Source organism: Pogonomyrmex barbatus, unplaced genomic scaffold (assembly GCF_055798465.1).
Source record: "Pogonomyrmex barbatus isolate J1 unplaced genomic scaffold, ASM5579846v1 scaffold1, whole genome shotgun sequence".
In the NCBI taxonomy this organism is placed as follows: domain Eukaryota; kingdom Metazoa; phylum Arthropoda; class Insecta; order Hymenoptera; family Formicidae; genus Pogonomyrmex; species Pogonomyrmex barbatus.
In genome coordinates this window covers 25,690,059-25,701,905 of record NW_028297098.1, presented here as the reverse complement: position 1 = coordinate 25,701,905, position 11,847 = coordinate 25,690,059, and the positions used below count along the sequence as shown (strand labels likewise).

The 11,847-nt window shown below is 36.9% G+C and overlaps 1 protein-coding gene and 1 long non-coding RNA gene across 3 annotated transcripts; one reads left to right on the top strand and one right to left on the bottom strand.

The window, feature by feature from the left end:
• The first annotated feature begins 236 nt into the window (after positions 1–236).
• Positions 237–8,691, top strand: LOC148938300 (uncharacterized). The gene is made up of 2 exons (XR_016139623.1): positions 237–467; positions 5,340–8,691. It is a non-coding gene; the product is annotated as an uncharacterized LOC148938300 (long non-coding RNA).
• On the bottom strand, positions 8,367–11,817 carry LOC105427542 (microsomal glutathione S-transferase 1). 2 transcript variants are annotated; one of them, XM_089078534.1, is made up of 3 exons: positions 11,683–11,817; positions 10,772–10,932; positions 8,367–9,006 (listed from the first exon to the last, which is right to left on the bottom strand). In XM_089078534.1, exons 2-3 carry the CDS (start codon positions 10,883–10,885, stop codon positions 8,680–8,682), a joined length of 441 nt encoding a protein of 146 aa, XP_088934660.1. In that variant the 5' UTR covers positions 10,886–10,932; positions 11,683–11,817; the 3' UTR covers positions 8,367–8,679. The 2 variants fall into 2 exon arrangements, with proteins under 2 accessions (XP_088934660.1, XP_011637610.2); XM_011639308.3 differs by lacking the exon at positions 11,683–11,817 and having other exon boundaries at positions 10,772–11,065.
• Positions 11,818–11,847: the final 30 nt, after the last annotated feature.

Genomic DNA, 11,847 nt, shown 5'->3' with positions numbered 1-11,847 from the left:
CTACTTTCCGCGACGTGGCGTAGCCTCTCCGCACGTTCGCCCGTACGTGGCCCGTTCGTTCGGACGTGGGACGTTGCCACCCATCCTCGCATGTCCCACACGTATGTCTGCACGTATGTGGTGTGGGACGTATTCGCGCATTGTGCACGACCGACAACGCGTGTTAAAATGCGTGACCCGTGAACACGCGCGTACATCGCGCCGCTACCGTCGTCCCAGCCAGGTGTATCATGTTGCTACGACGTACGGCCAGATCACGCCAGTCCGTCTTTCCTTCTCGCGCAGCCTATCTCGCGAATTCTCCTTCTCATGCGTGTATTTGAACAGCGATAACACGCGTCGCTTATATGTCAATGTCGAATTCTAATAAACTTAGTCGATGGACGAATTCCAACGTTCGCGCAGCGCCGGAAAGTAACGGGGATTCGTCATCGTTATTATAAACGCTTAACGAGAGGAGAATTAACGTATGCTACTTCATTATATATTAATCCATCAATCACTCTGTATTAATTACTTCTCATTAAATGATCGCTCATTGAATGACGTATGGACATATTACCTATTAAATTTGACGGACGTGCGTAAAAAACGCACGTAATATAACGAAGCGAGATAATATCGCGATATTTTATTTTATAATCGCGATTATTCTTTCTACTACTTTCCATTGCGCGCAAATGAAAATTACTCGGTGGCATTTAGCGTTACATCAACTCGTAAATGTAGACGCGCTTCATGCACGTATGCGCGCACACGTACATGACATGTACCGACGTACACGTTACGTAACACACATGTAAACGCAGGATGTAGTCTTTTTATCTTTCCTGTGTCGGTGTGCACGCGTACACCTGTTGCTCTCTCGCAGATAAAATTCCAAACTGGATTCCAGCGTACCTAGATCAACTCGTGTAAATTGCAATCAATTTTTACAACATATTTTAATGCAATTAAATAACGCAATTAAATCGATATCGCGTTAAAAGATCACAAAATATCATTAACCACATTAGAAATGGCAATTAGTAATACTATAATTAATAGCAATATTACTATTACTGTTTGCAATTAATAGCGACGTAACTCGTAATGTACATAGGCGTATCGTTATCGGCGGCGGCACAAATATGATAAATAAAAGAACGGCCGAGATAAACACTCTACAAACACGTGTTAGTCTACGTACGAAAAGTACAAAAGTTTCATCCTGATACCCATTTCTATAAAGGTTTCGTATAATGATTCATACACCGCAAGGTTCTTTCTTTCAACATCTCGCAGCGGGAAAAATTGCGAACCGCGAGCGCCGCGAACGCGACGGAGAAATCGGTGGGGGCACCTTCGCAGAACCGGTCCATCGTGATGCCACGATGTAAACCGAGCGATGACGTAGGCTGCAAAACTACGACGATCGCAGCTCGGTGTTTCCTCCGGACAAGTGTCACCAATGTCCATTATTTAGTGACTGAGCTTGATAAGGCTCTTTTAACAAATCAAGCTACTCAAAGGAACAATTGTTTCGCTGATTAGCACAAACGAATTCATTGACAATGAAGAGACAGATTCTCTCTCTCTCTCTCTCTCTCTCTCTCTCTCTCTCTCTCTCTCTCTCTCTCTCTTTTACTCTTTTTTAATCAGAATAATTGTTTTTGACATATGAATAATTGCTGTAAATTGTTTTGTTATGATGATAATAATTATATATCTGAGATATAATAGATTACGTCTGACAATGAGTATCGATGACGGATCTTCAAGAGAAGATCTCACCCTAGATCTATTATTATTATTAATTACGTAGTAAAATAATTAAAATAATAGATATTTAATAAAATATTTATTTTCTTATTAATTTTATTTATACGTCAAATTGAGACAAGAGTAAGTTGAAACTTTTTGTGAAAAAATTTCATTGACTCTACTTCTTTATATAGTCATGATGTGATAAATAAATAAAAGTGTATGATTATTATGATCTGCGATAAGAGAATGCTAAGTCAAAGAATGCTAAGTATTTTTTGTTGTTATGTCCGATAAAGTAAAAGTGTCGCTCATATTATGAGCGATAAAATATATCGCGTTTAAACTACGCCAATTACACGTCAAGTTAAAAAAGAACGTTTTAAGAATGTTTTAAAAAGTAATAAACAGAGATACGTCGCGAGCAGAGACGTTTAAGTCATTTATGCTCGTGTAATGTTTGTTTCCTGCCGCATACGTCCTTGGAAATAAATCGGGTGAATAATTTTCTTATTTGATTGAAATATTAATATACTCGTGACGTGAAGTCGACACATGGGCATCAAAGACGCGAGGTGTGTCTCAGTCGTTTAAAAAAAATGCTCACGTACACTTATATCTAAAGACGTTTATTAACTTTAATGAATGCCTGTTTCTTATGGTTATTGCGATATACATGTGTAATGAAACGTCATTACACGAACGAAGATATTATCATAGAGGCGTTATAGACCTAGCGGTGACCTACAGGGTGATACCGTATGACAAATAACGTCGGGATCTATTCCATATTACATGAAGAGATGCGGACGACCGTAGTTGAACAATTGAATTGAAGCATAAACTGATTTACTTGCGGGGCAACTTTCGCACTAACTTTGCCTAACGGTAACCGTAATTGAGCTCCTCCATTTCTCTCTATTTGCATTACAGTCACAGTCGTCACATCTAAGAACGAAGGGGAATCAAGCGGGAATCAAATCAGGTGATTCCGCATTTTTCCAGAACAAGAAAATGAATATGAAATCTCGAATCGAGCGAGTAGTTTTTGACTTTCTAAATGGCGAGATACAGATTTTCATTCGAAATTCATTCACGGTGATTATTACGGGCGGGCCGCTAATTAAAAATTAATAACGTGCACAGCGCATCCGTGGACCATTTCACTTAAGGAGCGAAAGTACCACGCCCGTCTGTTCGCGTTTTCCGTAAAAAGCGACGGCGGGTCACGGCGTGGGCAGAAAACCAGACGGCGCGCGGCTCCTCGGGTTCGGCTTCGATGCTCCGTATTTGGCGAATGCGTCGAAATCCGTAGGCGAACCGGTAACCGCGGACGAACGCGTCATCCGCATGTACCGCGTGAACAAATGTCTCTGTGCGTATCATTTGAGCTTACCGCAAACGTTACTGTCATCATTTTCCGCGCGTTCTTCAAGATTGACGCTCCTGGAACTTTCGCCGACTTTAGTCACACCCGCCCGCAAATTTATTCTCGAGTGTACAAGATGACTCTCGATCGCACGCCACAAGAGCGGTTTTCTTCAAACAAATTAGCGCAGCTGGCGGATTGGGACGGATTTAAATTTGCTAATTTAAATCGCAAATTATTTAAAGCCATTCCTAATTGTGCGAATTATTCTTATTCTTTCTGGAATCGAACGAAACCGTACGGACGAAGCAATTATTCATTCCTCGCAGTCTGAAAATACGCATCGGTCCACTTACGTTTTTCCGTTGAGAAGGACGCGATCGAATTCCAGGTGGAGGCTCGCGGCAGGATTCCTTAAACAGCGATTGATTTCAGTGAATACTATATCGTCACGCGCGTTGCGTGCTCCGCGTATCGAAATCGCGGGTTTCGCAAAACGAGACGAATCGCCACGTACGGTTATGGTTAACGGGGCTAACTTTATGCAGAGATGAAGAAAAAGTCGATCTCCGTAAATCAGTTTGGCACGGTCTTTCTCCCGGGGGAGAATTGAAAGCATGCCCAACTCGAGAGAAGAGGCCGCCTCCGTAATGGATAGCGCCATAATGAAGTACGGTACGGCGGACTCTCTCATTAATTAACGTTAAAAGGGAAACTTTTGTAATTGCGCTCCTAAGACGAAGCGATGCAGCCTGACCTCCTCGCTGACGCGTTGTTACGTTGACGTCAGAGAGAACTAGACGGCGCGTCTTGGAAAAGTGACGCCCTCCCAGTGATTAAGACTGCTCCAAATTTATTATATTACAGTCCCTCAAATCCTCCTGCGAGTGCTACAACCTGCACCGGTTACTCCGGAGTCACGGCGATCGCCGATGACCAAAGCTGCACGATACTCTTTCTCATGATCAATGGCGCTCGTATACTTTATTAAAATCTCGAGTTTCTCTCTATCGCGTGCTAAACACTAGCCAGTCGTAAACTGCTCGACTGCTTGCTAATGCCCAAACGGAACGAAGCGAATGTTGAATAACGCGAGCTATATCAGCACCATGAAGTCATCGGATGTGAAACCATACGTGGTTATTTGCGCGCACGTGTAATCACGCCGGGTCACAATGGATGTACTGTTCCGGCACTGCGTTACGAATCGCCTCGCGGAATCCTTCAGACTCGGGTCGTTTTATTATTTTTTTTTTCTTTTTTTCGTTTTTTCGTTGGCCGATGTTCGTACTTCGTAACGTGATTCGGCCTTTCCTCCAAGGGCGAGCGAGCGAGCGAGCGTCAGAACTCTGCGGTACCTTTTTACCGCCAATCCAAAACGCTCGCGTTCGTCACGGAACCTTCCACCTCAAGGATCTCGCCTCGCCCGGTTTTCAAGTGCGACATTTCCAGTGCGCCCTGATTGCGCACACCATAAGTGGCCACACGAATTTCGCGTCGGGGTCGTCTGGCCAGGGATAAGCCGCGAACGTGCATTTGCAGCCCATGATGTCACGAGCCCGTTTCGCCTCCTCTATCGGGCATCAAGAGTCTCCGCGGGGAATTCTTAATACAGTGATAAATATCTGAGAGCAACTCCGAGCCAAAGCGCTCCCGAGAACTCGCGTGCTCTTGTACAACAAGAATACGTCCCGTCGTGTATACGACCGTGACACTAAAACGCAGGCATCGACAGTGGTTCTCGATTTATGCTCCGATTCATTCCACTGTAACTCTGGACTCTCCTTCTAATTCCCAAATTTATGAAAGTCACTTTTGGAGAGTCTGATTTCAGAAAGCGTGATCTCAGAGAAAGAAAAAGAAAGAAAAGAAGAAGAAGAAGAAGAAGAAGAAGAAGACGGAGAGTTTCTCCGTTTTTGTACATTAATCTGGCGTTAACCAAAGCGAAATATTGCAAACCCCTAAACATAATAATATGAAATTATTCTAATTACTGTAATTATTGAAATTATTGTAATAAAAGCAATTTTCAAATAATTTTATCAACTCTATTGGTATAATTTGTGCGTGAAAAATCAGATTTTAAGATATTCTAAAAAATCCTTACGTTATTATGATTTAAAAGAGGTTTAATTGATTTCATTGATTAATAATCGTGCGTACTTCTTACATTAATAACTCCAGATTAAAAAGAAGGGTTTCTGATTTTAACTAGGTCACTTTGCAGGAAGAGCATGTGGGATCTCGTTCCGCGGTTAAACAACGAACAACTTTGGAAATGGACGGACGTTGTCGGCCATCCCTCGCTTCTAGGGGGTGGGAGGGGAAGCGCCCACCTCAAACGTGATTAGGATCTCGGTAATCCCGGTACAAATTGAATCGTAGCCACCGGCGCGCGTCGCTCGCCGTGACAGCCGATACAGAGAAATGCAATTTCGGATGGCACGTGTAAGGCGTGACCACGCGATACAGAAAATTGACACGATTATCGATAACCGCGTGTACACGATGCACTGCGATGCATCTCTCTCTCTCTCTCTCTCTCTCTCTCTCTCTCTCTCTCTCTCTCTCTCTCACACCCCCGTGCGCCTCAGGCATGCACCGGGTGAACGCTTGCAGCCCCTTGTGCTTAAACTGCCTTTAGGGACCGGAACGTGGTCGATACACCGCTTTGTAATCACGTGCATGCCGCTTGCATACGGTAACGTCATCAATTAATTAATATTTGCGATATTCAATAAAATATCTCACTAACCCACGATCTTTGGACAATAGAATGACTGGTAATTACGTGCGTATATATATTGCAGAGATAAGTCTAAATTTAGTTCTTTCGTAAAAAGCCGCTTTTCGGCAGGAAAATTCATTGAGATTTCAACGAGGCGGAAAAAAATTTTAATTCTTTTCTGATGGGGGGGGATAATAAAAGGGATTTTAATCGATATCAATAATATTGATCATCGAATTATTATAGAACCACTATGTTGAAAGTCTGCTGAAGAAGCGGCACGTAGTTGGTAATATAAAAATTAATTGAATTTATTTTCATATTATAAAGACTTTAGCAATCAAGATCCTGCTTGCCGAGTAAATGCCATGTCTCGCGTTGTAGTTTTTTAATTCTTTTGTTACGTGCGTTTTATAAAAAAAGACTAGATATTGTGTAAACTGGCTGAGCTTGCGAAAGCCCTGCAGCGTGCATAACTGTAGTTCATTTCGAGCGTAAATAAGCTGTTTTACAGTTTACGTTGATTAGAACTATATAAAAAAAAACGAGTTGAGTTGAGTTTCGTTGGTTTAATTGATCGATCGCGTGCAAGGGTCATCTTATCGTTATTCAGTTCTCTGATAAGATGTCTATCTCTTTGGTGTACCACAGATATGCGTACACGTTTGCATGCTTGCACTGTGCTTGCAATCTGTATGTCCTAGATGCGGTTACCACGGCTAGTATTGACGAAACAATGAAGAGATTTGTCTATTCGTGTCAATGTTATTGCAAATTAACAGCACAGCACACACACACACACACACACACACACACACACACACACACACACACACACACACACACACACATATATATATATATATAAAAACTTATAATTTTATATTGTAATCGTACCGCAATATTGCACTCGATACGCGAGAGATTGTGCGATAAAATAAAATAAAACGATGAATATTCGCGTATCCGTAGGAATGTTAATTAATTGCGTAATCGATATTTCCATGGAACGCGAGGACTTTTAATTAGAGAATGCGGAGACTTTTAACTAAGGAACTTTTCTACATGTATTCTCCATCCAAATGCACTGTTCGTGAGAAAATTTCATTATGTCTAAAGCCCCGGAAAGTAGGCAAACATTGATACACCGTTGACGAACGGGTTACTGGCGTTGGAAAATGTGTCAGCGCACCGAAAACACACTGTTAATTTAAGAAATTAATTAAACATCCCGGTAATATGAAATAAAGTGGAAATAAAGTTTGAAAATATTTTTAATTAATATACATTTCAATTTCCAATAAATAAAATCGTTTTCCTCGATAGAATATTTTAAATTGCTTGTTGAAATGAACTGTAGACTATTAAATAACACGTAAGAGTTAAATTAACATTTATATAAATAATTAATAGTTAGCTATTACTTATTTATACAAATGATGCTGATGAGAAAAACAGATTTTCTTGCGTCTCTTTCAAGATATTGGCATAAAGAAGTTGAAAACTTGTTCCAATCTTTGATAAGACATGCTCCTACCATCCTATGCAAACCGTTGCACGTGAGAAAGAATCGTTCAGCTGGCTTTTCTATTCGGGCTAAAAGAAAAAGACATGATCCTCACGGAAATCGAGGTGCGGATACACGAATGACCTGCTCGAGCTTGATTCTATTCGCGTGTAACTCAGAGATCCGTGTTTGTCGTCGGAACAAAGGAGAAAATTGCATGGATATAAGATAAGGAATTTCTCCTGCATTCTTCAGCCGCCGGCGCCTGAACTCTGCTTTTTTTCCACACAATGCACTTTTATGCATGTGCAATTTGCGAGAAAAAATATAAAGGCTATAATAACGTTATATAAAATTAGGTATAAAGTTGTCAACAAAATCGTGTAATTAAAAAAAAATATCGTAAAATATGATATATCTCGAGACTAAATTAATTTACTAGACTACATATTTTTTATTGATAAATGTTATTTTATAAATAAATAAACGTTGGAATCTTTCGTATTTCATATTTCTTTGGAATTTCTCGCTATTTCGTAAAATTAATAAATCACTCACCTGTGATCGTATCTCTTGATCACTCTACGCTTTTGGTATCGATTCCCATTGCGCGAGAGGACCGACGAGCGACGATTGATGATTTCCGCAAATGGCATTTATAAATTAGCATTTTTATCAATATATTACACGTAAAAAAAATTGAAAAGTTTTTGCGGTTAACGCGGCGATTATAAATCAAGACATGGTCGATTGACGTTGCGGCACCGACGACGACAGCGACGACGACTAACACGTCACGGACGCGTCGCGACGTCTGACGTTCCCGCGTTTGTCGGCGTCGCGGTGCCGTCATGACGACGGCGTGTGATAAAGTTCGCGTATGCGCCCTCGAATCTCGCTGAAAAACGCTTGCGCGATTGAAACCTACGCTAAATGTACACCCGGTATGCACAAATTATACAGAGTAATAATATCCATGCCCGCGATATAAATAGGAAAATAGAAAAAAACATTCATAATTACACATATGACATCATTTATTGGCACTTATAAAGATGTTCAATAATGTTTTCAATTATACTTGTTAATATACAGTGTACATTGTGATTTCTTTCTTTCTATAAAAATACTTGTACGTGTCACTTGTACTTAAATACACACATATATGTATATATTAACAATATTTTACAAATGTAAAATATAAAATATTCCTTTATGAACATATAACAAAAAATTATTTTTTATCCCCAGATACCAAAAAGCTGTTATAACTTTTATCGTGTTTTTATTATTTACGTATTTAGATATATATTTGACTGCTTCAGAATTATATTAGGAATAATACATCAGTGTCTTAATTACTTCGTAACCCATAACTCCATACGCTATAAAGAATGTTATCGCTCTCATAGGTTGTTGTGAAAAAAGCACATATGACACAGTGTGACCGATACGAGAAAGTACAAAGGTTTGTATCAGGGTTTTAGCCAGCCACGGTGCAGGTCCTGTTCCTAACCAAAGGTACGTGATCATGAACCAGGGTACAACGTTCTCCAAATCGTTTAGATGTGCCCTGCGTACACGTTCTATATCTGGATCATTGTAAACCACCTTGGCAGTTTTGCCCGCATAATCAGCATCTTCTTGATTTGCGAATATCTGGAACAATATATTGTGATCAATCTTATTGCAGTTAATAGAGACTAAACATAATATTAAAATAAAACATTAGAATATTTCTCTTCTTACTAATTTCATAAAAAAAAAATATACATATTATACATATATATATATTTAGAAATCCAAAAAGGATTTTGTCAATTCTTCATTAAAATTTTCTAAATATTTTTAATCGATATCTTGTAGTCAATTGTATAATAATTGTATAATAAATAAGATGCGCCATTTAATTTTTATGTAATATTAATATTTATTAATTTTATAAAGGATAATATTTTTTAATCTCTTTTTAAAATAAAAATTGATTTATTAATAAATTATTGATAAAATCAATAAAACATCAATATCAATAAACAACACAAGATTGACAAATTTATAGAATAGTATAAAAATAAATATAAATATCGTTTCACAAATGATTCTTAAGTCGGGTGCATATGTTAATCAAAGTCATAAATCATAAGTCTAGTAGTAAAGTTCTGAACAGGTTTCTTGTTTTTGTATTTCAAATTTAGCATTTAATAATAATAATAGCCTATTTTAAAAATTTTATTTGTAGTTGCAATAATTTAACTATAAAGATATCTTTTGTACAGATATATCCTTTGTTACATATATTCTTTCATATTTTTCTTGTACAACTGTTATATAAAATTGGACTGAAAATGTTTATTTAAATATATTTAAATATAATTAAATTTTCTATTAATGATCTAATGTATATTCATATATAGGTTTATATAAGTGTATTACTATATAAAAAATTGAATATTGAATGTATTCTTTTTCGTTTCTTTTTACTATATATCTTAATATATAGTAATTTTATCTGAGAAGTACATCGATTTTTTATATATATATATTTTTTAAGTTGAATATTCAATTAAATATACATTAGACCATTAATAGAAAATTTAAATGTATTTGAATAAACATTTTCAGTACAATTTTATATAACAGTATACAAGAAAAATATAAAATATATGTAATAAAGGATATATCTGTACAAAAGATATCTTATAGTTAAATTATTGCAACACAAATAAAATATGTGTGTGTGTGTTGTGTGTGTGTGTGTATACAGGTTATATCTCGAATATAAAAGAATATCCGTAATCTGCATTACTGTTATCTTCTTTCTTCAAATATTTTCAAAATATACGTCTGTTATTAGCATATCTAGATAATCAAAAGAAGATTTTGTAAAAAGTTTCCCATAGATTTTATCAAGGAATATTGACAAATATATATACTGACAAAATTTGTTAGTAGAATGATGGCAAATTGACTTTAGAAATTAAGCAGTATCCGTTATTTCTGTGCTATTTCTTCCATTAAATGATATTCTTTATTTATATGGTTAAAATGATGGATTCTAATATATTTCTACTGATAATCAACTATTAGGTTATATTAATAAGATCTATTAGTAGAATACATGTTTAACGACAGTTGTTGCTGTCACATTTTATTCGAATCTGCTAATAAATTGCTAATCTTTAATTTAATTGTTAATTGGCATATTGCTCACATCAAAAATAAAATTTGTTCTCCAAGAATCAAAATAATTTTAAAATTTCTCATATTTTTAACTGAGATAATCTGCTTCATGATTAAAAACATATTCTCTTGTTTGTAACAATTTGTGACAAGGAGATCATCTTCACACGATCATCTCTGCATGAAAACAATTTAACCTCTTTCTAAAAGATTCTAAAATGGCTGCGTCATCTTTATTACATACCTTCTTTCGAAATCGCAGTCGTGCAGTTAAAGGCATCATCGCCAGTAGTTTCAGCACCAGGATGCTGCCCCAAAAGCCGAAAGAGTTGAGTACTTCTGGATTTATATCAGGCATCTTTTTTGCCTTTCAATTTGCCTTCTCACGATCTGTAGATGATGATTCTACTTCGAAGCACACAGTTAATAGAGATACTATTCCTTCCACGCGTTGCATTCTTTATATCAACTAACGCACACACTTTTAAACTCGATAATTCCTGCTATGTGCACGCACATACATGCGCACACATTATCTCTCAATTTACAAAAAGATATATATATATATATATATATATATATATATATATCTACTTATATCTTCGTTTAACTTTTGAAGATAATTCATCAAGATCTCGAATAAAAGTGTGACAAAAAAAATATTTTATTGTTTTTAGCAGGATATATTTATTAATTAGCAGACAGCTCATGATGTTCTCATATCATAAACAATTTTGACATGCAATTAATTTTTCACGTAACGTTATAAAATACTTCTTAAATGTATTTTAATTCATTGAGTGAATTCTTAAGTATTTACATCACGAAATGTCATTCGGGCAAACATGTGTAAGTTACATAAAGAAATCATAAATATTTATGCTTTCGATGCACCTGTTATATTTCATGTAAAATATATTTTTAGATTTTGCAAGAAAGAAAATAATCATGAATAATCAAGAAGTTTTGAAAAATAAGAATAACTCGAGTTAGTCAAGGACGACTAAGTTGGAAGAGATTGATGACCGTTTTCTAATATATAATATTTATCTAATATTGAATTTTAAATCTTCGTACAATCTAAGATTAGGAAAACGTTCACATTTTTTTCATTTAGCGATATTTAAGGGTCAAAGGTTAGAAGGTTACTCGAACCTCTTCTTGATCTAATCCAACCTCTCGTCTATCGCTCGACAATAAGATCATCCTCATAAACTGCGTTTGGAAAGATAACAGTTGTGCAACGCGAATAACGGTTGTTCTCAATTGGAAACGTGCTGTCGGATCGACTAATCAAATTGGTCCCTCGTCGCGGCTACG

Excerpts from the sequence above, each read along its gene's own strand:
- LOC105427542 (XM_089078534.1), bottom strand. The coding sequence starts at position 10,885 with ATGCCTGATATAAATCCAGAAGTACTCAACTCTTTCGGCTTTTGGGGC. Across the intron at positions 9,007-10,771 it reads GACTGCGATTTCGAAAGAAG|ATATTCGCAAATCAAGAAGA; the intron begins GTATGTAATAAA and ends ATATTGTTCCAG.